At 39.9% G+C, this 26,833-nt stretch overlaps 1 protein-coding gene across 5 annotated transcripts in view; it reads left to right on the plus strand.

Annotated features, from left to right (window-relative positions):
• Position 1: 1 nt before the first annotated feature.
• The window catches only part of fam168a (family with sequence similarity 168 member A), a 67,762-nt gene continuing 40,930 nt past the window's right edge, over positions 2-26,833 (plus strand). For 2 of the 5 annotated variants that reach the window (XM_088920240.1, XM_088920243.1), the window contains exons 1-2: positions 81-189; positions 22,019-22,125. In XM_088920240.1, coding sequence (XP_088776366.1) covers positions 22,055-22,125 — 71 coding nt within the window. In that variant the 5' untranslated portion in view covers positions 81-189; positions 22,019-22,054. Of the gene's footprint in view, positions 190-22,018; positions 22,126-26,833 lie in introns of all 5 variants that reach the window. The other 3 variants (XM_088920244.1, XM_088920242.1, XM_088920241.1) reach the window with 3 other exon arrangements.

Below are 26,833 nucleotides of genomic sequence, written 5' to 3' on the forward strand. Positions count from 1 at the left end.
CATTGTGTATGCGTGTGTCTCTGTTACCAACACTGACTGCAAGCCCGAAATCGCTGGAGCAAAGCGAGCGAGAGGAGGAAACCGCCAGCGTTCATAGAGAGAAAGGAGAATACGCATAACACAGTAGTGCTCGGAAAGAGTCAGAGGAAACTGGGAATAAAGTCGATAAATCCAACTGGATTACCACGGGTAAGAGAGTATCGCTGTGTGTTGATGGTCTGTGTGTATCCTGCTAATGCGTTTTTTTTCCCTCTTAAGTGTCCAAACCTGGAATGCAGTCATGCAAACTGGAAAATATGAGAAATGGAAATGGTTCACGCATTGAGGGGTCAGAGGGGGATAAAGGACATAACGATTACAAAAATTAAAAAAAATATATTACTTATAGGACATTAGCTATCGTGTTGTGTGCTCTCCTTCCATCACGTTAACACACAGGCAGAAGATACTGTACACACTGAGGGATACACAGAGATGCAAATGTTCAATGAATGCAATGGAATTGTCCGTGTTCTGACTTTTTTTTTTGGTAGACTTTTTACAAAATGTGTTCCGTGCCCTCATCCCAGTTAAAGGAGGGTGCTTCTCAAAATGGTGTCGGGAGCCCGTGTGTGACCATTTTAAAACGGAGTGGATTTCTGAGTGCTGCATTTTTTTCCCCCAGAAATATGGTGCATAAAGATTAAGGAGACAAAACACATATGCCATTTAGGGGAAGCCATCGCTAAAAAAAACAAGAAGAAGAACAGAGCAGGGCTGCATCACAGTCTTATTTTAATTTAGGGCAGATATTGTTAAGACAAACCTTTTTTTTTCTTTTAGTGCTTTTTAGTATTTTAAGGAGGTCAGGAAAATACTTCTGCAACGTCTACGATGGTTCCTTTTTGCGTTATTTCGAGCGTTTAATCATATACCCGGAGTTTATTGATACATATTTTTTATTAGTAAACACTATGTTTAGAAGATCTGTTTCAAAAACGAAAACAGAGGGGGTGTTGGATACATTATTACTACGTGTTGGCGTCAACTGCGCCGCGGACTATGTAATTGTGACATTTCTAAATCCAAATGTTTTCGACCTTTGAGAAACAATATAATAGGGAACACATTTATTTACGTCAAAAACCGTCGAGGATGTCAGCAAAGTGATCATGTAGCTACTCATCGTTGATTCAGTGTCAGAATTTAGCACATTCCCTTGACTCTGAAGATTGAGTTAATATTGTTAAAAACATTAATTTTTGCTTACGATGTTACATTAAGTTAGGTTACGGGGTTTTGATGGACAACACACGATTGCACTATGGCGTCTACATACCACTGGGCATCCTTGTGTAGTGATTGATTGTGCTTTAACTGTATAGTATGAACTAGTTTATTATTTGCAGTTCTGGTAAAGGAGGCCAGTGCGAGGCAACAATGAATTAACTAGTAAATCATGGAACCACGTGCCCCTTTATCGTGCTTTTTTAAAAAAACATTTTGCATAATAACGAGGTGTTCCTCGAAAAATACTTGAAACCTGTCGCAGTGATAGACGAGTTCGGGTTCCTTCGACAAGTTACTGCATATGTGTTTTATAAGTATATTAAAACATTTTTTTCCAGTACGTTGCACACATCGGTGTGATCATAAGACCTTTGTTGCGTTTCACTATTTGGAATCGTATGTTCTTCGTTCATGACTTATTTTAATTGCGTGGAAGTTTCAGAAAAGATAAATCAACTACAATGGGGTACAATATTTGATATTTTATCTTTAAAAAACCCCAACGCTGTTTTTTGTAACTTCCAGGTTACAGCCACATATGCAGAACTGGTAGGTAACTTGAATTGTAATGAACGGAAATTAATGAATCTGGTTTCACCTCTGAGACGTGTTCTAACAGGCGTGATTTTTAAAGCAGGATGCTTTGTTGTCTTGGAATGCAGCTCCATATCACGCAGCTGATGTTTTTCCCTCTTTGTTTAATCGCTCAGATACTGGGAGTCTCGGCACGTACAGTCCTTCTAGGTGTTGTGCGAGAGAGAGAGAGGGGGGTGGCTGACACTTCTAAGGCCTAGTTCATGACAAACCTCTTCACACGGGAAGGTTTGCTGAATAGTTACCTGCGCGCCTGCCTTGTAAATACTGGATTGGCGCTAAATGAATAGTATTGGTCTTGGACGTCAACTGCTAACGGTCCTCGTTAAGGATGGTTAAACAGTGAGGTAGGTATTGTCGGAGTGGGAGGCAAATGTAAGGTTGAGATCTGTCTTCACAACATCATTAATATGTGGCAGATTATTTTTTATAGGCAGTATTATTTTAAATATTCCAGGTCTGTTGTTTTTAGAAATTGCTTTTGACACTGGCTGTATCAAAAGAGACAAGTACTTACAGGTGGTGGCTTGCTTCAGAACACTTTGATTTTGTGCATCATTAGGAATCCATGCAATCTTCTGTACTTAATACTGGTGATCAGAGATTGTCATTATTGTAATGTAATGAATGCATTATTGGGTGCAGGTGTTTGATTTTGCGAGGCATTTCCTTGAAGTACCAGTCAAGTACACAGGAACATATTTTTATGTTGCTCACTACTAGCTAAGAAAAGTCTGGAAAAGTATTAGTTTGTACTGTTCATAGGGATCTGTCAGACTTGCTTAGTTGACAGCTGTCTGCATCCTTAGTGAAACACAAGAGGGCGCTATGTAAAACTGGTCGTCAAAGGTAAAATCTTAAAGGAGATGCTTTGTGTTACAGTTGACGTTTTAAGTAGATGTTTTTTTCTGACACAGCAGATCTTAAGTTAGAATTCTTAATTTAAATATCATTATATTTTGAAGTAGTAAATGCGAATGTGAATGAATATATAAACCTATGTACACATGTGCTCTTAAGAGCCAGCTGCCCAACATTTCAGTGTTCTTCAGAGATGTGCTTGGATTCATATTTTATGATATGTGAATAGACATTTTAAAGTCTTTTCACAGACCTTTAAATGTTTCGTTAAGATTCATTCTTAATGCAGCACAGAATTTGATTGAAAAGGTATCCACTTGGGCGTTGGTTGTTAGTCAAGAAATTTACATAAGATGTGAGATCTGTGGTACTGCAGGAAACCGAGAGTTGTAAGAAACAACTGCAGAAGACGTCTAAATCGAGGAATGTGTAGGTGTCTTATCATGCGATGGCTCAGCTCAGGACTGGATTTGCTGTGATGAGCCAAGCTCTGTAGAGGAGAGAGCTCGGGGAGTATACATTAAGAATTTAGGATTGGTTTCTCTGAAGGCTGAGCAGTTTCTGTTAATGTTAAGTGCTTTAGTGTCCCAGCATTGTTGCTATATGGCTTTAGCAGTCTCTTTGTCTCAGTAGATAAATCCTTATGTGTAATAATAATGTTTGTCGGTCTTATTTTGATCACATACAGCACTTCCATGTTAAAGGTCAGTGTTTAAAGCCATGTCTTTATCACACTTCTTTCACATCTAGAGGTTAAATAGCTAATGGGGTAAAACTTTTAGTAATAGGAAATGTATTTAACTATGGTTTTTAGGAGGGTTTCAGAAATCCATTTGCCCTAGTCAAATGGGTTATCTTAGGTTAACGTTTGATTTGTGTTCTGCCTAGAATTGGGTCCAGTCCATGTTGTAGGCATCCCTTCAAAGGCACTGGTTACTTCACTCAATTTGGCACGATACCGTGCTAATGAAAACGTTTCTCAATAACAAGGCCAAACTTTGGTTCCTTAAAACAACTTGTTTGTCAAAAAAAGGGAGCTGCGAAGGATGTTATTTGAGAAAAATGCCAGTGGGTTTATGTTTGCCAAAATCTTTTAACAGTAACAGGTTTAGGCTGTTCTTCTTATGCTGTTTTATTTTGATGGGGCACAACTTTGCTGTATTGTAAAGCCAAGAACTATGAGACAAGATCAGGCCAATTTAGTTGAGCATAAGTATCACGTGGCTTCAGATCAGATGGGCAATTAAGTTTTTAATTGCCTTAATATCTTCTCATTTTCTACACATTGAAGGAATTGGAAATGGCTTCACTAGTCACTAGGCTGAAATGCAAGTTTTTATGCTTCTCCTTCATAGCCTTCGTTTTCCATATTCCGAATTTTTGTATCAATTTGATCATGAAAGTGGTGGTACTTTTGTCTATGGAGGTGTGATTGTCTATGGCTTGAATTTGGTGTAGTCCACAAGAGGGAAAAGGTGAATTATTTGTGTAACCTGTGAATTTATACTTTTCAGTTTGAATGTTTACGTGTTAAGAGGAGGAGGAATTCTGGGAGACTTGGCTGACTTGTTTGCTTCGGGGCTTGTCGCGTTGATTCATTATTGATGAGACTGTTCACAGGGGCTCTGGAAGGCACTCGGCTCAATCTTTCATCATTTCTTTATCTATAGAGTAGAGAGTCTTCACTTTTTTCCAGTGATGATGAGGGTTAGCAAAACAGATTCACCACGAAATGTATTCATTGTATATTATATTTGGAGAACTTAAAAATTTATATCCGTTGCTATGCAGTACGTAATCTTTGATTGGGATTTTATAGCCTGGAAGGGGATCAATTTATATAACCGTGTTCTGTCAAGAAGTGTAGATCTGGATATGCGGATTGAAATACATCGAGTATAGACAGTCGCAACCCCCTTTCAAAATTTGTACCTTATGTTGTATGACACTCTGAAAATAAAAACAAATTAAATTAGGCTTGTTCCATTTTTATTTACACACAGTAACCCACATTAGCCAAGTGAAAATAAAATTCATTAAAACATTCTGAAAATTAATATTACAACAGTAAAATACATTATTTGGATAAGTGAACCCCCTCTTACAATTGTGGTGATTTTGTATAGTTCAGAATAAAAGTAGCTGTTTCTAGAGGATTCCACTGCTTGGAAGTGCATTTCAAAGCAAAGAATCCACTATGAATGGAAAGGTGCTTTCCAAAGAACTTTGAGATAAAGTTGTGGAAAGGCACAAGTCAGGAAATGGGTATAAAAAGATTTCAAAGGCTTTAAGTATCCAATGGAGCACAGTCAAGACCATCATTTAGAAGTGGAAGGCATATGGCACCACCCAGATCTTGCCTAGATCAGGCCGTACCTCCAAACTGGATGACTGAGCAAGAAGGAGACCAGATCAGAGAGGCTACCAAGAGGCCGATGGCAACTTTGAACGAGCTACAGGCCTTTATAGCAAAGACTGGTCATTGTGAACATTTGACAATATCATAAGCACTCTACAGATCTGGCCTGTATGGGAGGGAGGCAAGAAAAAAGCCACTCCTTAAAAAAAGCCACATCAGGTCTCGTTTATGTTTTGCTAAAAAGCACCTTAAAGATTCTTTGGCCAAGTGGCAAAAAGTGCTGTGGTCAGATGAGACCAGAATCAAATACATCTTACCATCCAAAGAACACCATTCCTACAGTAAAGCACGGTGGTGGCAGCATCCTGTTGTGGGGGTGTTTCTCTTCAGCTGGGACTGGGGCACTTGTCAGGATAGAAGGGAAGCTGAATGGTGCAAAATACAGGCAGCTTCTTGAAGAAAACCTGCAGCCCTGAGCCAGGAAGGTGAAAATGACAATGACCCAAAGCACACCGCCAGAGCAACCGTACAGTGGCTGAAGGACGGGAAGGTGAATGTCCTGGAGTGGCCTAGTCAGAGCCCCGACCTAAATCCCATCGAAAATCTTTGGAATGACTTGAAGAGGGCAGTCCATCAACATCACCACGCAGTTTGACTGAGCTTGAACAATTCTGTAAGGAGGAATGGGCAAATATTCCTCCCTCTGGGTGTGCTGAAGTCTGATTTTATTCTTTTTGGGCTTTAGGGTAACAAAAGGTGAACATTTTGAAAGGGGGTGGTGACTTCTTTCTATACCCACAGTATCCTTAAAATTGCCTCAATTAATCCTTATTAGATTAAGAAACAGGTTTGCATGTATTTAAATAAGCCTTGATGGATTTTTATTTCGTTTGGGTTTGTTAGGTAAATTTAGGACATTGCTGCTTCATTTAGGCAGCCTTTAAGTAACTTTATAATGGATATTATTAATTATATGGAAGATATGATATGAAAGAGTATAACTTATGTTTATGAGTGATTAGTGCCGTGGCATTCAACAATGTCACTAATACAGGTGTCTAATCCAGGCTTGGTCAAAATGCAGAATGAGAGGAATTTGGGAAAACGCCCATACTTTGCACTTTGAGAAAAAGGAAAGACTCCCCCCCTCCGTCCGTTTAGAGTAGCCTCTGTAGGCTGAAGTTTATTGGTTTATTGGGATAAGGAGTGAGCTACATTTTCTTCTAAAACAATAAACACAACTCTCTTGTCAGGTATAATTTCAACACCACAAATCCTTTCTGTGACCACGGGCAGAAATATCTTTTGGAGCCAAAAAAGGCACTAGTGAATATATGACGGAGTGTTTCTTGGGGGGAGAAAAAGGGTAGTTTTGTTCATTTTCTGAGGTGAATTTAAATAAATCTTTGTCTGATACTTTCCTGTTATCTAGCTCTAATGCAACTGTAGAGATGTGAATTTTCTCCAGTGCCACGACCTCTGATTTGCATTGTCCTTCATTTTGGCTTTGCCCTTCAGGGGTCATGTGTCGGTACCGTGTAAGCAGGCGGGATGTGACTGTGATGTTAGTTTTGCCGCAGGTACTGTACTGGAGGAGCAGCAAAGTGAGAGCTTGCCTTTTTTTTTGGCTCACTGTGAAAGATAACTGGAATAGCAGACTCTCAGATCAATAGGGTAGGAATGTTTCCCTGAAGCTGTGAAAGCTCTGGGGGGAAAACAGACATTGTAAAAACCGAAATTCAAAACAACAACCATCAGGCTGAACTACAGAAGAGGCGACTGAACGTGCCACTGTGGAGCCTGACTTGTCCGAATGGTAAAAGTACATCCGGCTTAAATAAAGACCTGGAACGTTTATTTCAGGCAGCAGCATCAGGAAATGTATAGTGTGGGAAGTCCCATGAAGTGGTTACTCAACCACCAGTGTGGAGTGGCCTGGTCCTGTCAAAAAGATGGCGTGAGGACTGTGCACTGAGCTGGCACAGAAGACGTGGGGGAGGGTTGGGGACTAGGCGTGGTTCATGAATGGACGGCACATTACTCCTTTTCTTTTAGAAAAAAAAGAGTAATATTGAAAGACCCAGAGAATAATAAAAAAGAATGGTCCACCCTGGAGAATACTTCATTTTCTCAGGAATGTAAGGGCCTTCAGTTGTATGCAGGATGGGGACTCGGGGCTGTCAACTGGAATGTTGGTTTTGCTCAATTGTTCAGGAGATAATGGCCTTTACAAAACAGATGTAATGGTTGTATGAATGCCAGGCGTTTAATTAGAATAGGCTTTTTACAACAGAGAAAAGCACTCTTCAAGGGTTTAAAACAATCGCAGTATTTGCAGAGCTGAGAGGATGTTTTTTTTTCTTCCTGTTTAGTTACCACAGTGGTACTTACCCAGATCCTTTTTTCATAATTGTAGTAAAAACTAGGTATACCTTATGGATAGATTAACATTTTTTAATTATATTTTCTGACTCACAATTCACATATTGTTTTTTCTATATGTCTGTGGTTTAAGCATTATCTTAACTATACCGACAGCTTCAGCAGTAATTCTGCATATAACCTCCTGTCCTCTTTTAATGCACTTCTTTCAATTATGATACATAACTTTTTCTCTTATTGTCTCCTCATTTTTGCTTGATGGGAACTGATTTTATCATCTAAAAACTGTCCAGCAAATGCCTTCTTTTTAATCTTGTCCTCTTCATGACATCCCAGTATCTAATTAAACTTGGCAGTGTGTGGTACTAGAAATTGATACATGTGTTTCAGTGGAAGTCATTTCTGCTCTGAAGTATCTTGATACGAGACTCTGTCAGGGGCTCTCTGTTGTGTCTCTCTGGCCATCTCTGTTTTCTACTAGACGTGTTTCATTCACCCTCAGCTCACAAGAGCAGTTGGCTTATCTAATCACTAACTTTTCACCATGGAATTCACAAACTTCTCTTGTGCATCGGCAGGTTTTTTTTGTTTGCTGCAAGACGGTCCCTTGGTACCGGGATTCTTCTTACAGTGCCCTCCCACTGGACATTGAGGTTTTTTTTGGAGACGCTGAGACCTATGTTCTTTTTTGCCTAACATTACAGGGGATCCTGCTCCATTTTCAGTAGCTCAGCTTAACTCGGTCTAGACTGATTTCCTCCAGCAGCAGTGTCTGCTGGTTCAAAGGCCGTGCTGCAGGGACAGTGTCTGTGTGCTGCAGGCGTTCTCAAGCAGGTCTTTACCCGGATGCTGTGCTCTTGGGCATCTGTAGCAAACCATTTTCTAGCTTCTAATCCACAGGGACCATTTACAGCCTTCTTGATCCAACCTCCGAGGAATGTGTTTTGTTGTATTTGCAGGATTTTCTCACACCTAGCCCACATTCCCACCCCCCCACCTTAAAATAAATATTGAAGCTCATTTAGAATAGACAAGCCATGCTCATTATATTTAATAAAATGTTAAAAACCATGACATGAGCAAGTTTAAACTCACGTGCTTGAGTGTGTTTGGTCTTAATTTAAATGAAAGCAGTCCCATAACGACCACAGGATTTCCTTCAGTTTTCTGGTTCTTAGTGTGTTTAAGTGTAGCTCATTTAGTTCTGTGCAAACTTTTGCTGAGTGTAAAGCGATAAGGTTATTCAACAGGCTGTAAGTTTTGGCTCGCTCTTGCCTTTGTACATTCTAGGAATCAGCATTTTGTGCTGAACGTGTTTTTGTTGTTTGAGCACAAAGGATCGTTGTCATTCAAGGTCATGTTCAGATTTGGGATTCCAGTTGATGCTCAACATTTTAACTGGTCCACTACCCTTGAATTAGAGCTGTGTTTTTCAACAACCTGTCCAAGTGAGATTTTCTGAATTTGTTTTTTTTTTTGAGAACATAGACAGTTTACTGAATGTGAGCGGAGTTTCACCAAACCCCCACCTACCTAGCGCTCGCAGTGAGCTGGCGTTCTGCGCCATTAGCTAGCTCCTCTCTGGAATGAAATGTGCGTGAAAAGAATCCACCCACATCTCTATCAGACATTTAGGATTTATAGTCCGGATGTCAACACTGAAAGTATTTTCAGTAAATAGGAGAAATTGTGCATTATGTTTTGTCTCATATTCTTAACGTCTTATGCATATCATGTCTTGGCATAACGTCTTGATTTATCAGTTTTTTAAAATCGTCGTGCTCTTATTATGTTAAACGTTTGTTGTAAGTTTTCGAATTGGAACAGACAATAATAATAATTCCTTACACTTATATAGCGCTTTTCTGGACCCTCCACTGAAAGCGCTTTATAGGTAAGGATGACTTCCCTCCACCCTCACCAATGTGTAACCCCTACCTGGATGGTGCGACAGCAGCCTTAGTGCACCAGAACGCTCACCACACGCCAGCTATCAGTGGGGAGGAAAGCAGAGTAATGAAGGCAATTTATAGATGGGGATTATTAGGAGGCCATGATTAGTAAGGGCTAATGGGAAATTTGGCCAGGAGGCCAGGGTTACACCCCTACTCTTTTCGAGGAACGCCCTGGGATTTTTAATGAGAGTCAGAACCTTGGTTTTATGTGTCATCCAAAGGACGGCACCTTTTTTACAGTAAAGTGTCCCATCACTATATTGGGGCATTAGGACCCACATGGACCGCAGGGTGAGCACCCCCTGCTGGCCCCACTAACACCTCTTCCAGCAGCAACCTTAGTTTTTCCCAGGAGGTCTCCCATCCAGGTACTGACCCGGCTCACACCTGCTGAGCTTCAGTGTGCTGCCAGTTGTGAGTAGCAGGGTGATATGGCAGCTGGCCAATGAAAAAAAGTGTAGCATGCTGGTTTGTGTCCGTCTGACCATTTATGGTAAAGTTAGTTAGGAAACGTTGACCTACGTATTGTTATAGAAGTGTGGAACAAGCAACCTAGACACGGTATTGAAACCATGACTTCTTTCAAGAGATGGCCGCATGAGATCCTTGGATCAATTGTCTCCTAACTACCAAACAAGATAGATGACATGTAGGGTCTCCTCTCATTTGTAACCTTTCTCAAGCTCTAATGCTGCATAGTGCCAAACGCATTTAGGCATTGACTTATTGGATTTGCCTTCAGGATCTTGTTAATCTGTGATAAACGTAAAAGATTGGTTAAAATTCAAATAGGTTTAAGTTTAATGTTTGATAGTTGACACTTCAGTAGCCAGATATTGTGAAACGCACAACAACACTTTTAGCATTGTCGGCGTATGTATTTATTATTTTTTTCTGGCATGGTATTTATTGTAGTATAAATGCAGCAAGTTAGCATTAAACAATCGTAGCATAAGTGCATCAGTGTTTCTTTTGATCCCCTTTCAGGTTTGTCCATACTTATTTTCAGCAGTATACACATTCACTCTCAATTCAACCTCATATTCTGTGCAGTACAAAGGGGGTCTATTGCAGGTGGGACAGTCAAACTAATTTTGAGTACTTCAGTAACACATGGAGTGAAAATACAGTTGTCATGCAGGTATAATAAATTTCCATATGCTGTAGGCCTTTGTCCTTTGTATTATTTATTCAAATTTTTTGTGGCACCTTAGTGTGTGCTCATGCATTTCATGTCTAACGTTTACCTGCAGGCTTTACCACTGAAAAGTTACAAGCACGAAACTGGCCTGGTTCTTAAAAGGACTACATGGGCCGCGGGAGTAGGAACACTGTCAGTCTTTCTCGGGCATCAGAATGGTTGAAGCACTGCTGTGGTGTGGTGTATCCTGTGCTGGATCTGAAGAAAGTCTGGCTGGCCAGTTCCTGGGCGTGCTCGCACTCACAAGAGTGAATGCTGAAAAGATAAATGACTTCATCTTGCGTACATACTCTTCTGCGCTGATGTCTGTGCAGGTCTTCGACACCTCTGCTGAAGCCTGGGGCCCGTAAGCTCTGAAAGCATGTGTTCTGTGGAGAACATGCGAGTCTGTACACCGCTTTTGTCACATAACGTGAATTGTAATGCCACAGTGCTTTCCGCTGGCCTCTCATCTAGCTGATGGAAGGATTTGCACTCGATTCACTGAACAGCACCCCTTTCATTCTCTCTGACATTTATTTCTGTCTTTCTGGAAGGTCGATGTTCTTGCTTCATCATGGGTTTATGTTGTAGAACTGCTTTGATTGATGAAAGTGCAGTTAGTAATTACGGTGCATTAAATTAAAATTACCTAGATTTTATGCAGAGTCGTTTGTCTTGCCTCCAAGTCTATCTGTATCCTTCATGAAGTGCAATTAAAAGTTCATTTAGCAAACGTTGGTTTTCTAAATATTTGAACATTGAAATTTCTGTCAATGTAGTAAATTTATGTAATTGCTCATTAAGATTTTTCAGTATTTATGAATTAAAATGGTATAAAGCATTAGAAGGCATGCTGAATATAAACATTACACAACTGTAAAAAAAAATAATCCCATTTCCGAATACAATCCTCATATTTTAATATTGTTAAAAAGTCTACAAATTCAGTCTTCTAATATATGTTGGTTGTCTGGTAGCTTCACAAAACATCAGACTGCTCATGAAAGCTTATGGACGTCACCTTTTGCCATTGGTTATAAAAGGAGGCTCATGGGGGAAATCAAGAGAATTGTTCAAGGATCGAGATCATGAAGATGATCAACTTTGAGAGGCATACAAAATGAGATCTCCCACTCGTGCGTATGTGCCTATAACCCCCAGACGTTCAAGGTTAATAGGAGAGGACATTAGAAAGTTTTGCCCGAATGTGCGGTCTGAAATCCTGTCGTTTGGGGGGGATAACTATCCCTCAAAGGCAGCCATTGGAAATCTGGCCCATTAGGATACAGTTTCTCCAGGGGACCATTCAAGGCCGAATGAATGAGTTTGGGGTCTGTGGCAGAGTTCCATGACAGGATGAAAAGACATATTTGCCAGACAGAAAATAATTGACTTCCCAGTAAAATGAGACCTGGTGATGTGGCTGGGTAGAACACAAACTGAGCCTTTGGAAAGTCTCGCCAGCAGTGTAATTAGCACAGAAAGGTGAGGCGTGTGTTGAAAAAGTATGTCATCCTTTCTGTTAAGAACAGAAATGGATCTGTTCTTCTTTAGAGTTGTTTTGCATCCTCTGTCCATGATGCCAGAGCTGGAGAGGTTCTGCATAGAGTAGATGTCCTTCAGGAATAGCTGAAGAGCCTATTAAAAGTCTGTAAGAAGCATCATCAAGCAGGGATCACAGAATACAGATTGCAGTATTGAGTACATTTAAACCTCATGAGTTCAGAAATGTAGCTATTTCTGACAGATGTTCTATCTATATTTTGTAGTTTGTGTATCAGAAAATCCTGATATTAGCATATATACCTGTAGGTTTTGATAATAAATCAGTTTTGTTACAGATCAGGAGAATGAATACATTTGGTCTCCACTTCATCAATTATAGGAAAAAAAAAGACATCTGGGTATCATATTCTGAAGGGAGAAAACGGTTGTAGTTTAAAATAATATCACTATAACGACTGTTCTTTATTGCAGTGCATTTTAATTATTTGGAAACCGAAAACTATGGTGGATTTTATGATAGTATTATAGTATAAATATGAAGATTAGCAGTGTTACCACCTTGATGTCTCAGGGTAAAGGAGAACTGCAGTCCTAATTTCTCAGACTGGTTATTAAATCTCGGTAACAAAATAAATTCCTTGACTTAACAGAACAAATGTACACATTTCGAATTAAGCACAGAGTTGTAGACTTTGTGAAAGTACTGCACGTCGCCACGTTGCTGCAAACTCGCATTCGAGTTCCAATGAATTGCAACGTGATGCGGCCCTTCCTGCTCACTAGTCACCGTAATGACTAATGTACTGGGATGTATGAGCAAATAAGTACAGGTTATTTAGCAGGCATTTTGTCTATGTTGTGATGTTACTGTGTACTTTTTACTTTTGGCGTGGTTTAAAACACACTCCTCGATGCTGATTCTTTCTAACCCCGAAATATGAAAATAGTGCTGCAGTTGCCATTAATTAAGAAAACTTGGTTGGAGTTGCAAGGGGGTGGACCAGTAGGTGACGCTGTTCATCTTGGATCACAATTTCCACACCAGTGTTCCAGTAGGGGGATGGGAGACACTCTGCTGTAGAAAGGCAGCCTACAAAGGATTGCTCTGTGCAGCATTGGAGGTTCAACAATCTGTATAATAGAAGGACAGAAAGAAACGAATTGCCAACCATTCTTCTAGAGAAAAAATGGTTATGTCCTATGGAAGTGCTTTTCCTGGTGTCTTGCTGTTCAAGGCTTTGAGAGTTTAACACAGGCATTTTGCCACCTCAGGCTGTGATCTTAGATAAAAAGGCCAAGTCAAAAGACAACTGGCAATCAGGCCTCTGGTTGTACACGAGGATCCTCAGTCCTTACAGCACAGAGCAGGCTGTGGTGTTGCACTGTCAGCAGGGGCACAGCAAGACTGCCTAATGCACTCTTTGATTTTGACTCCAGCGGCGCATGTCTCACACTGCCTCTTGTAGCAAAGCCTCAATGATTTTCAGTGGCTTTTAACTCGCTGTGAATAATTTAAGCTCATTCTCCTAGTGTGCGAGGCCTAGATACTTATAAATCCGGGAACTGGTAGAGAGAGAACACTGATTTTCCTTTCTTGGAAGAAAGGAGCAGTGTAATTTTATTTTAAGGTTGAATGCTTTTATTTATTTATGTGTTTATGTCTCTGCTGAGATGGAAGAAAGACGTTCTGTAAGATCTCCCGACTTCTTAATTACAGCAAGGGATTCTGCCACTGTTCACTGCTTTTGTACATGAAATTAAAAAGATTTTATTTTTTCCCACCTGCATGGTGTCTGCATTTCCTAGGTAATGTCCGCTTATATGCAGTAATAGAATAAGCTACCGACACCTATCCAATATCTGCATCCTCTTTCGTGTAGGCTTCAGAAGTAAGAGGGGAAACCAGATCTGAAGTGAGATGTCACACTGGCAAGGAAGCTCCTTCTGCCGTGCCCTTGTCCTGCCTGGCAGGGAGTGGATGTGCCCAAGCTTTGGGTGCAGAAACGATCAGTGCCAGGTGGTGCCACTCTTGTTGTCCTGCCTTTAGCCAGAGAGCGCAGGAATGCGCGCACTACACACCTGGGCTGTCAAGCCCGGGCTAAGAGATTTAATTTCAAGCCTTTCACTCATGGTTTCTGAGGTCCAAACTGCATGAAGGGCATTTTCCCAGGCTTGGGCTGCTTCGGGAGGTTTAGATCTGGCATCCCTGAATGGAACCGAGACTTCGCCTGGCAGGCTCTCACATCGCCCTTGTGCGGTCCGTGGTTCCTTGATTTTGGAACCCGAGCGAGAAGAAACTCTGGAAAGCTCAGCTAGAGGGAAGCTTCTCTATAAACCCATGCAGAGATTCAGAGATTTTTGTTTTTGTTTTGATGGTCTGTGCTTTCCTCTAAGCTCTAGCGGAGCTCGTCTGGGATACCCTGTTTGTTGTTGCGCATGTTCGGCAAACAAAGGGATAAAAGCAAACAAATCCTCTGCGTGTTTTCGGCTGTGGAGATCGCACCCCTCAGTGGGACGGCACGCATTCGAGAACCTGATGAAAAAAGGTAGATCGTGCGAAACGCGGAGTAAATGAAAAGGGTTGTAAGTGCTTTACCTTCCCTTGTTGAGTGAAAGTGACTGTTGCTGAAACAAACGAGCTTATCTGTAAGCGTGGAATTGCATGCCTTTTTTTTAAATCCTGCCTCTCTCAGAAGTGTGGTTTAGCCTTCAAGTTTATATCTTCATTAATTGCCTTTCCACTGTTGGTGCGAGTGTGCACCCCCTCCCCCCCCACCCTCCCACACACCGTTTTCTGAGGCTGACGCGCAACAAACAAGGGTCACAATAAAACTCAGAAACGCCTTGAACCCATCGTCAGGCATTGCCAGTTCTGTGCGACTGCGGTCCGCACTTCAATAGTTAAACCAATTATGTTCTCCTTATTTTAATGAGAACTCTCTTGCTTGTATCACGTTATATGGTTAGTTAAATTCCATGTGGGCTGGGAAACACTGACAGCACCCTTGCTGAAGGGAGACAGAGAGGGAGGGAGAGCTGGGTTTAGTATGGTCATGCCTCACACACAATTAAATTTATCTGTGATAAATTGCACAGCCAGGCAGTCAATTTTCTGTAAGGTTTAGGGGGGAAAAAGGTGATGGATAGGGAAGACTGCATAACAGCTGCCTTTTGTTTCATCAGGGGAAACGGTGTTGAAGCTACTGCTGTGATCCAGCTTTTAGTTCAAAGCTGATATTGCTTTGCAGTTGTCTTATTCTGCATCCTTTGTATGTGTTTTTACACAGAAACAGCAGCACTTTATTTTTAGTTTAAGCGTTGTGTTAAATATCAGTGTAAATGTCACACATTTCTTATGTAAGATGATGAAAGCTGCATTTGGCTAATGCTATATGCAGCTAAGTCAAAGCTATGTTTTAATATGTGAGGATTTACATATGACATATTTATAACCTGAAGCTCAGTGATTTGTTTGTTTTAATATTGGAATAGGCTGTAAAGTCCTGTAAGGCAAAGAGGTGTGGTATTAACACAGCAGGTCTGGGATATTGTGCCTGGTTCTGGGCTGGTTCTCTCAAACTGGTAATATCATGTGGTCATAAATAGTACTTACATAGATCAGAAATAGTTTTAAAGAACTAAAAAGTATAGATGAATGTATGAAGTCTGACTACAGAATTTGATAATTCCTTTTTCTAGAGTGTAGATCCGGTTCAGAAAGAGTGAATTACTGAGGGGTAAGAGATTTTCTGTACAGAAGCACAGTCACAGCAGACTCAAGTTTTGCCCTTTATTCCATGTTCTGGTATATAAAGAGTTGCAGATTTCAGTAACAAAACACCAATAATTGTTTTGAAAGCGCTTACCAGAAAGAACCTTGAGAAAAGTTTGATTCATTTTTTTTCAGTACTTTTTTTTTCTCACAATTAAATCTGAGGGGAAAGATTGTAAAAATGTTTCAGTTTAAAACTGAACACATAGTGTTCAGGGTCCTAATTCTAAGGCTGAGCAATATTTCTAGCGTTTTGATTTAAGCTGTTTGTTTTTTGTGCGTGTGTGCTGTACTTACTGTAGATCAAACTGTTAATAACTGTGGAGTTAGCGAGTCAGGATGCCTGTTTGATCAATTAAGGGAAAATCTTTGTAAAGTAGGGCAACTTTATACAAGGTAACAGTTTGTTGTTCCTGGGCAAGGTTCCTTGCATTTCACCTTCTTCTTATTCTAAGAAATGTATTTGTGAAGAACTGTCTGCTTTATGGTTTCCTGTGGCTGAGGCCAAATTTAGAAGGATTCAGATTTATCGTCGCACAGCTCTCTTTGCTTTGGAATGTTGACGTTAACAGTAAAGACTATGTTGGCAGTCCTCCTTGTTAAAATAGTACACCGCGTAGTAGGTGAGTAGGTCGGGTTGGGTTTGCAGGAAGGAAACCACAGCGTTTTAAATTTAATTAACTATGACTAATACAGTTTCAAATAGATGAGTATATTGTATCTGCAAACAACAGAAAGTGTACACAATGTAAAGAGGCTTATTCCAGTTTCAGCCCTCCGGATTTGTGTCTGTGCTATAAATCAACGAATAAGTAGCATTTTAGGGTTTATATTAAACTGGTTTTCAGATACAATTTCTTGTCGTGCTTTTGAACTTTTTGGAACTAAAAGTTGTGCTGGGTGCTTCCTGTGTCCAAACCAAGCGTGTGCCTTAGGCTGAATATGACCCATTTGCTCCTGAAGAACAAGATGTAGGACCCATACAACATAAACCTTGTGGTGATTCATCTTATTTTTAGCCAAATCCTATTTTTCCCAGAGGAAATTAAGATGTGCAGTTAGAAAGAAAGAGTTCATGCTGCTCTGTTCAGTAGAAAGTGCAACGTGATTTATCAGATGGTTGTAGAAGGCCTGGAGAGTAAAAGTGGAGTGTTAGAAATACACGAGAGTGGACAGTTTGAGATTTTGTGTGTATATAGAGAGAGAGCATGTATGTGTACACTTTGGAGTGGAGGATCTCTCCTCCTTTTGCAGCCTCTTTCTTTAGTCATATCTCGGTGTCAACAGGGGGCAAAAGAGCTCTCTGGGCCACAGGGAAGCTTATTACCTGTGGTGGCGCTGGGTGAGTCATGGCATCATCTGTCACGTTGAGCCCGGGCGGATGGTGTGCGGGAGAGCTCTTATTCAAGAGTAATGCGAAGCGTGCTGCCAGGCCCCTCAGCCATTGTCGTCCTGCGGGCTGGGTGATTTACCGCTCTTCCCCCCCCCTGCCTGTGCATCATTACCAGGGCTCTACACCATCATTGCCCCAGGCACAGCCTGACAGTAAAAGTGCTAATTTATAACACACTGTGTGTAAAAAAAAAAAGTGCATGGGCCACTTTTTTTCTCCCTCAAACCACACACACACACACGCTTTTTTTTTTTAGAGGTTAAAATGCCTTCTGATGATTGTAGTTATCCGTGAACTGTGCTGCCCTAACAAGAGAGGATTCACTGTGTCCTCTGTGGAAGGTGAAGTCCTTGAGTTCTGTCTGTCAATGGCAATAGGGTTGCGATAAGAAATCTTGGTGGCAGGTTCATAAGCACAGCTCATTATTTTGTAGCCACAAAATGCATATTTGCCATGTCTCTTTGAGGCCTGTGGTGAACACTGTGTTCATCCGTGTTAGAACTGCTGGCAGTGTTTCAGAACCTGCAGTTTCACGAAGGGCAATGCTCCTAACAGTCATGTTTTACCTTCGGTTACAGATTTGGCTTTATTTTTGGCTTGGTATGAAAACTAGGTTAATACTTTCCTAAAAGGTCAGAAAAGGTGCAGAAAACAAACATTTGTTTGTTTGTCATTTGTGGCGTTGCTTCTGAAAGGAAAAAAGTTTTTATTCACATTTAAAGTACAATTTTAAATAATTACATTATTAAATTATTACAATTTTAGATTATTATTACATTTTATTACCTAAAATTATTTAGGCCGAAATACAGGTGTTTACATTTTTTTTCACAGAGTCACTGAATAAAAAGGCTTTTGTGAATCTCCCAACCTGAATAGCCTTTTACAGAACCTATGGTGAAAATCAAGATATATTTTCACACTGTTGCTTTAGCTAACACCTGACACCAACAGGAACACTATCTAACACCTTTCTCCTTGGCAGCAAACAGCTGGCAAGGAGCTCTGCACTGCGTTACCAGCTGTTTCTGTAAAAACAAAGCATGTGTCAGTACCTGCACATGCCTTTGATGTTCTGGTGGTACCGTACATTCTTGAAATGCAGGGCTGAGCTGGAGTAGTGTTTTTTTTTATCAAGCCTGTGCCCAAGCAAAACTGTCTTTTTCCAAAATGTTGTTAAAATAGGGAAGACATTCCGTAACTAATTCCTGCTCTTCCAGAATGAACCTCAAAAGGCACTGCAGATTTGTTCTCTTATGTGGCACAGGATTGTAGGAGCACAAGAAAGCTGTAAGACAAAAGAAAAGATTCAAGAGAGACGAGGCCATTTGGCACATGTTACATAATCGGTAGTTAGTCGCTAGCTGATCCAAGGACTTCATCCAGCTGTTTCTTGAAAGAAACCAGGGGTTTCAGCTTCAGCGACATAGCTCGGCAGCTTGGTTCATGCTCCTACTACCCTTTGGAAGTGCCTCCTATTCTCAGAGTGAAATGCACTTCCACATAGTTCCACTTGTGGTCTTGTGATTGCTGTGGATGGCTCGTGGAAGCTGTTCTCTGTTATCAAACTCTCTGAGGCTCTGTAACATCTGAAGAGATCAGAATACTTAGCAGCACACAGTCTCCTGGGAGTCTTTGGTTTTCCTTTCATTGAGAAGTTAATCTGCAAACACACCTACCAACAAACACGGGAACTCGGGGATGTCTTGGAAGTGAGCCTCTGTCCTGTTTTTTTTCCCGAGCTGCGGTGTTGAAATGATGTTTGCTTCAGGTGCCCTCAGTGCATTGTAATGATTCAAGAAGTGTATGAGTGTGCTATCACTGTCATCCCCTCAGGTCAGGACTGAGGCGTATTTGTGGACCCAGGGCAGAAGAAGCTGTCATTGCTTAATGGATACAATATTGCGCCTCTGTCTAGATTCTTAGGAAGGCAACTGTTTGTCACGAATGAATAAGTTTTATTAAACATTAACAGCAGATTCCAGTGAAATAGAAAAGGATACTGAAGTTAGAAGGGTCTGTTGTAGAACTAGAATCTGCCTTTTCCTTTCTGGAAATAATAATTGGAAAGTGTTTAACAGAAACTTAAGAGTTGAAACCATTCCATATATTCCTTTTGATTCTTTTGTAATGGGTTAGAAAAATGCGTAGTGTACAGTAGCTTTCCAGATGTGTAGTAAAAAGGAAAATGGAGTAATTCAGTCTGTGCAGACCTGGGTTTCTTAACTTGCTGTCTGCCGCTCTGTTTTACTTTGACATCAACAGCTGAGTTTTTTTGTTGTTTCTTTGGCTGGTTCTTGAGTTTGGCCTTGCTTTGCAGTTTACTTCACCTGAGTGTGATATGGATAGCAGTCCACTGCTTTAGACCAAGGAGAGTGAACTTTTAAAAGTGCCGTTAAAAAGAGGTCTCTGTTGTGACCTCTGTGGTATCTGTGGTTTTATCTGGTTAAGCGTGGGGGCCATTGTTCTTGGTGTCTGTAAGGCTTTCTTCGTTAAATTAAAAAAAGATACGTTAGAACTGAGCCTTTTGCGGGTGGGTTGTTTGAACATAGAAGCTGAAATCAGAAATGTGCCTTCTGTAATCATACTTTTTATTGTATTCTGTTGTAACTACTTCTATACAAAGCGCAGAAAGTAACATACTTTGAAGTGTTTACTCTGAATAGTGTGTGCAGGGACAGTGGCATGTGAAAAAGTGTGGAACATGAGAAAAAGGAAACTGAAACTTCCTCCGTTATTTCCAGTATTCGGTGCAGAAAATAATAACTGAGGTTTCTTTAAATCCAGGATGAGAAGATGTGGCTGGAGATGAAGTGCTGTAATGCTTTTTTAGCTTTTTAAAATGTAGTCTTTTTGAAATTTTTTAATGTGCTAACACATACAGGACTTCAGTTTCTCTTATTGATGTCTGTGTGTAGCGGCCTAGTTTTGCATTCAAGAAGAGGTCTGCCATGAGATGTCATTAAAGTCTTCTGGAATCTTTTATTGCTGCTAAAAGGGGAACAGCAACGCTGTTTTTATATTTCGGGGTTAGAAAGAATCAGCATTGATTCTTTATACACAGTAACATGTAAAAGCTCCAATTCACATCACAAAGTAGACATTTCCAGGTATGGGTAACGCCATATTGCTGTCCTGCCATTCAGAATGAGTCAACAAAACATCCGGAGATTTAAGTGGCCCTATTACATTGTAAACAATTAGGCTTGTGAATAAATCTCTTTTCATCAAATAGAAATATTGCACTTGATTTTCTATGGAAAAAAAGGAGTGGTACAGAAAATATTCATGCCTCTCTATTGAATTTTTTGTGGTCGTATTGTAATGCGTTCCTAGAACATTAAAAAGTCTGAAAGTTGAGGAATTGATATTTGTATAGCAATATTTTAGGATTTGTGTAGTTGTAGTTATACTAAGACTTGTTTTTATATACAAATGTCTGTATGTCTGTTTCTGATCATATGGTTATACTGTAATGTCTTTTGTCTCTGTATAATGTGACCTAATGTCTTCCTGGAATTTCTAGGTGTTATGATATTGAAATCTTGGCATGCTGCATGCACTTATGTTGCTTAAAGTCTGAGTTCTCTTTTTTAAAAAAAACTATATGCATATTATATACATATTTAGCACATCAGTTCTCATCTGATTACTGCTATTACCAAATCTGCTGTTTTGGCTTAAGTACATATTTCTGTTTTGATAATTCCATGCCAAACCAAACAAAAACCATTATGAATAAAGAATACCTTTTTTTTTTGCAATATGTAATGCATGACATATTTAACTGTGAATTAATGTTTTTGTTTTCCAGCGTTTTTGTGTAAAGACAATCTATGTAATCTGTACTAAATTGTTCATTCATGTATATTGCGTTCTGTGGGCTGTTTGAAGGCAAGCTGCAGTTTGGAAGACGTTTTAGAGGCAATGCAGCAGAGTTTCTCTTCATGAACATGTTTGATTCCATGCGGGTTTTAAAGTGTTTTTCTTGGAGCATCACTGTAATGAGCAATCCTCATGCAGTATGATATGGACAGTGCTTGAATTATTATGTAAATATCAGAAAGAAATAGTGGTGTATAGGGTATCTCATAACAAAAGACATAGGACCATGTAGAAAAAAATATTGTAGCATTGTAGCTTATAGCACTGGAATTTTGATTGTTTTAATGTCATGGTTTAAGTACCCAAGGTATTAAAATCTTGTTAACTCACAAATGTTAATTTTCAAATGTTCTAAATATTCTGATCATTTCCTTTTAAAAATGGCATTGCAATAAAACACTCAGGTAACAGACAAGATAAGACCAACTGACCTTTCCAGTTGCAGACTTTCTTCCTTGTGGATCCCAGGCTAAATAGTCTCCACTTGGCTATGTGCACAACAGGAGGCTCTTAGAACTGCAGCTACTTGCCAATAACCTGTGAATGGTATAAAATTCAGGAGAGGGAGGTTCTGTTTTCCATCGAATAAAGAAGGTGTCCGTTATGGCTCCATCCATTGTTTTTCAGTGAATTCAGCACAGGCCAATATTAGAAATGGAAAATCACCTCATAGTCTGTGCCAATTAAACTTTGGGAGTTAACAGAGTAAAAATGGATTTTAAAACCTTAGGTAATGCAAGTCAGTGTATTTGTAATGTATTAAAAGCCCTGATGAACCAACGTTGAACGCTATATGTTTTATTTTTTATTTTTATTTTTGATGTCCATTATAATAATGAACTCTTGATGTATTTTTCAGATTGCATATCCATTCCCTACCTTAGCTTTTCCAAGAATGGCAAGCGGGCACTCTACTGACAAATTCAGTTTCTTGTACCAACCTGAAAGCTGTCAAAACATGAAGAGGTCAGTGTAGAACTACTTAAATGCTTTGATGTCCAACACTGCTGATGATGGGGCTGGATGAGTTGGCTTATTACAAAGAAGGAAAGAAACCACCATGTCCATCAAGCCATGCCCTTGAATGTCAGAATGATGATCTTTTCTAATAAACAGACTCTTTCTATGTATGCCTTAAACTGATCTGTTTTGTTCCTGTGTGTTAAGTGCAATTTTCACGTCTGCTTAGCATAAAACATGTTCTATTTGTCTTTGAATGTCTATGTGTTTATTTTGATTTTGTGGGTTCATTATTCACTGCCAGGATGTTGGTGCTAAACGAACTGAAGACAGAACCTCTATTTCCCTCAAGTGCTCTGTTGTTTTTGTCAACTGCTTTCAGTTACATTGATATGAGCACTTTCTCCATAAGTTGTGATCTGTGGAAATTGCATGGAAAATGATATTGATATTTGAAGAGGCCATGGTATTTCTTCATTGCTACAGAGCTTGGGAAGTTATCTAACAGTCGTCTGGCGAGATCACTCTGTAGAGCTGGGATACATAATAAAGAACCACTGACTCAAAGGTGAACTGTTTGCAATGAGCAGAGACATGAGTCTGGCCGTCAGAATGTCTTGAATCGACTTGCCCGCATTATGGTGCGGTTGTGGTTGGGCCCAATAAAAGATTTTTTTTTCACACACACACAGGATATTGTATGTCTGTTTCAGATCAAAATAAGCCACAGCAGAACTTGTAAAACGCTTGTGTGCTGCTTATACAGTACTCTTTGGGTTGCAGTCTCTTATCGCCACATCTTTATGATCAGTGACGTAAGGGTCTGAACGTGCAGTAACCTCTGTTTCCTCCCTTTTCAGTTATTTGAGTTTTTCATGAAAGCAGTGCATTCAGAACGGGCCCCTACTGTATTTATTTATACACCTTCAATTGCTCTTGAATTGTTTCACAGGTGTGGTGTGTTTGATTATTGAGAATCAGTCTTCTGTCCAATTACTGCATCCTGCCATGCATAGTGCAAAAGGCCGAGCTACCAGATGCAACGTTGTCTGTTTTGCTCTGTCCTTTTTGAGGCGTTACCTTTGTGTTTAGACTGTTCTTTTTAATATTGCACAGTCCCTTTGTTTAACTGAAATGAGAGCACGCAGTTGTGTATAGGTTATCAGGAAAATGTTTGTCCGCAACACTAGTGAAATTTGACATCTGGTTTTTGAGGTGGTTAATATGTCAACTTTGAATTTTGGGCAAAAGCAGTGGACAATAAAGGTGTTTTGTTACAAGGCTGAAATAAATATCCAATCAAAAGCTTATCAGCTTTATAGCCACTCTTTGAGAAAACCCAAATCTTTAACTTTTAACAGCTTGAAGTGTTTATTTTTATTCACTGGGCAGATGCATTTGTCCAAATTGACTTAAAATTGAGATAACAGTAGAACAAACAATAAAATTGCAAAAAGAAATGCAGCCTTAAGTGTTAGAATATATGTGCTGCTTGACAGTGTTCCCTCCTGTATTCTGTATAGATTCAGTGTGCAGATATTATGTACTTATTATAATTTTAACTTCATCACATCCATAAAGCAAGAACAATGTGCAGATGAGTTGAAATCCAAAGTCTGTCCTATGTTTTGTCACTGTTAACAGAACCAGAGAGGAGAGAAAGGATTCAGTATTCCTCTGTATTTCCTTTTTTTCCTTCCTCTCTGTGTTCGTTCTGTTAAATGAATGTGGAAAACGATAACAGTGATTTCTGTGTCTATTCAAAGAATACAAATTATTTTTTCATTTTAGCTAAATATTTTTACAAAAACCGAACAAATGTGGTAAAGATGCCAGGCTAAATTTCTAGGGTTGTAGGACCTTTTGAGATGTCACATTTAACACTGTCTGCAGTGTCTGTTATTGTGGCTCTCAGGCCAAACACACACTGTCATTGCCAAACACACAGGAAAGGAAGATTAGGGGGCAGTGTGTATTGCCTCATTTAGAATTGCAACATAGACAAAGGATTAATTATAACTAAATGATGAGGCATTCAAAAATAAAACAGTTGAACCAAAAGACCTCATCATCTGTTAATGAGGGGGTCAGCGGTTTTATTTGTTCATCTTTTAACGCAGGTCTGGGCCCTTCAGAGCAACTCTTCACTGAAGCAAAAATGTCCTTGAACCACTTTCCCCTTCTTTCACCAGTGGGGAAAGGTGGCTGGCTCACTGCGGAGAATTGATTGACAGAACCATTTACACACTTCCCAGCTTCTGCGGCAAAGCTTTTAGTGGATAATGTGATAGTTTTGACACAAAACTCTTGTCAGCATCCCAGGGGACAGGCCGATTCATTTTGATTGCAATTTGGCTCTGAAGAGGAATTATGTTATCGCTGTAATAATGCAGTACAATGAAATGACTTTGAAGGGTGATATCTCTGAAGATGTGGTTTAGTGGATATATTAGGAGTCCAGGTAAAGGAATTTCTCGGGCTTGGTTTTGTAATAGGTTTGCTGTCTCTTAAGTCAGGCATCTGTTCTCAGCCTCGAGCTGCTTCAGTTCCATAGGGTCTACTTGTATTAATACTTTGCAGTGCCACGAGTCTTTAGTGATGTATTAGTGAAGAAAAGATTGGAGAACGCTCAGCTTGTGTGTCGCATCACCTGCATCTTTTAATGTGCTTTCCTACATCTAAATTCCAAAGCAGAACCCCAAAAAAGCAAAGGCTTATTTTATCACTTTCTGGTCACATGCCGTTTTTGACCCAAAAAATAATGTTCTCCGTTCTGCTGAGTAGTGGCAGCAGTTTAAACAGTTGTTGTGGTGAGGTATTGGTACTCATTTCTTATGTTGGTACCAACTGTGAGTCCTGCAGGAATGTGGTCTTTAACCGTCTCAGTGGCTGCATTTCTCCCATTTCAGCCTCTGTCTAAAACACATCCTGATGCGGTCCACGTGTCTGTGGCTCAGTGTTTAAGCTATTTCAGCTGCATATGCATATTTATAATCTAAAAGGACGTGAGGAGGGATAATGTCAAATATAGTTTATGGAGCATTTCTGCTGCTCTATTAGGAGCAATATTATATATTGTTTAATTGGTTCATTAAATAATGCAGTCTTATAAACCACTATTGTAAAGATGCATTAGTTGCCAATATTCTTCATAATGTAATATGTGCATGTTAAACATCAGAAAGGCTACAAGTTATAGCCATTTGGCTTATTCTGTTCATCTGTTTCTATTTCTCATAAAACATGTTATGTCTGTGTATGTCTGTAAAAAAATGGGCTGATTAGTGTGCGAGACGCATTTGAAGGTGGCACAACTTAAAAAAAAAAATCTCCGATGCGATCCGTTTATTTAAAGCTTGGGAACACCTGGTATTCAGGTAAGGGTCCTTCCTAAGACGAAGAGTAGCTGTTCTGCGTCTCAGTGGTGTAGTTCACGACAAAAAAAAAAAACAAACAAAACACCAGTTCGAGACCAAAAATACATGTGGCACGTGTTGGTAAATGTTGGTAAGAAATAAAGCACTCTATACAGTAAATGAGCATTATCATCACGTAGCATATGAAAATAATGATCTGGCAGAATCTAGGAATCTTGGAACTGATGGACTGCATTTGAGACAGTGATATGGTGTCTTGAGATTTATCATTAAGCTCTTCTCAATTTGTGATAGCTCTGATGTAATATATAACATACAGTACCTGCCACGATGGGCAGGCAAGTACTATCAGTGGACTTTACGAATAAAGCTAAAAGAGTTCTGCAACGCTTCCCTTTGATAACATCTGTATTGCATGTTAAGTAATAGCTTAAGGCATAGAAACAGAATGTTCAAAGCCTTCTCTGTTTTTTTTAAGAAATACTCTTGGCACCTGAGTTAAATATATACAGTGAGAACAATGTTTCACTGTTTACAAAAAAAACAAATGTAACATTAAACATAAGGGAAGTGAACTGCAATGGAGGCTGGTTCTCTCCTGGTTTCATAGGGTCCGCAAGTGCATTAGTGAAGGCGTTTGTTTGGCAGTTCTGTCTCCTTGAAGCCAGAGGAGATGCCACTAAGTCTTTACTGGCATTGCAGTGTATGCCCAACATGTTTTTTTTGTTTTGTCCCAGGGTGTTTTTTAATGGCACAAGTTTCTCTTCTCTTGGTAAGAGCTGAAGGCAAGATGTTCCGCTGCTGTTGCTACCTGGGTAAAGAGCAGCGTGTCTGTTCTTGGTGGCTGTTTCCATGGCACAGTTCCTGTGGCGGGGGAGGGGGTGTGGGGGAGGGGTAGACAGGACTCTTCCATTGAGAGGTGAATTCAGAATCCTATTTGATTTTCACACGTAGGACTAGAAAGACCCTGTTTCTCTTCTCCCGTTAATTTGCTTTTCCGGTGCAGAGGATCGCCACTTTTGTCAGAATAAAGAATAACCTTTGGACCAGGTTCTGGGATGTTTAATATTTCGTTTGGCAGAAACGAGTGCGATGCTGTGTCCGTATGTACACACGCATACATACGGACAACCTTAATTTCTCCATTAAGTGTAGGTTACTTTATTAGCTGTTCTTTGCTCTTGAGTTAATTCAACTCTTAGTATATTGTAGGTACAGCCTTTGTAAGCTAGATTTACTTGTAAAATGATTTACTAAACATTTGTTCATAATGGAAAGTGACTAATTCTTAGTTTCAGTCTATTAAAATTTATCGTGCAGACAGCATTCAAGCCGAC

The sequence above is a fragment of the Atractosteus spatula genome, chromosome 7, assembly GCF_055471065.1.
Source record: "Atractosteus spatula isolate fAtrSpa1 chromosome 7, fAtrSpa1.hap1, whole genome shotgun sequence".
Lineage (NCBI taxonomy): Eukaryota > Metazoa > Chordata > Actinopteri > Semionotiformes > Lepisosteidae > Atractosteus > Atractosteus spatula.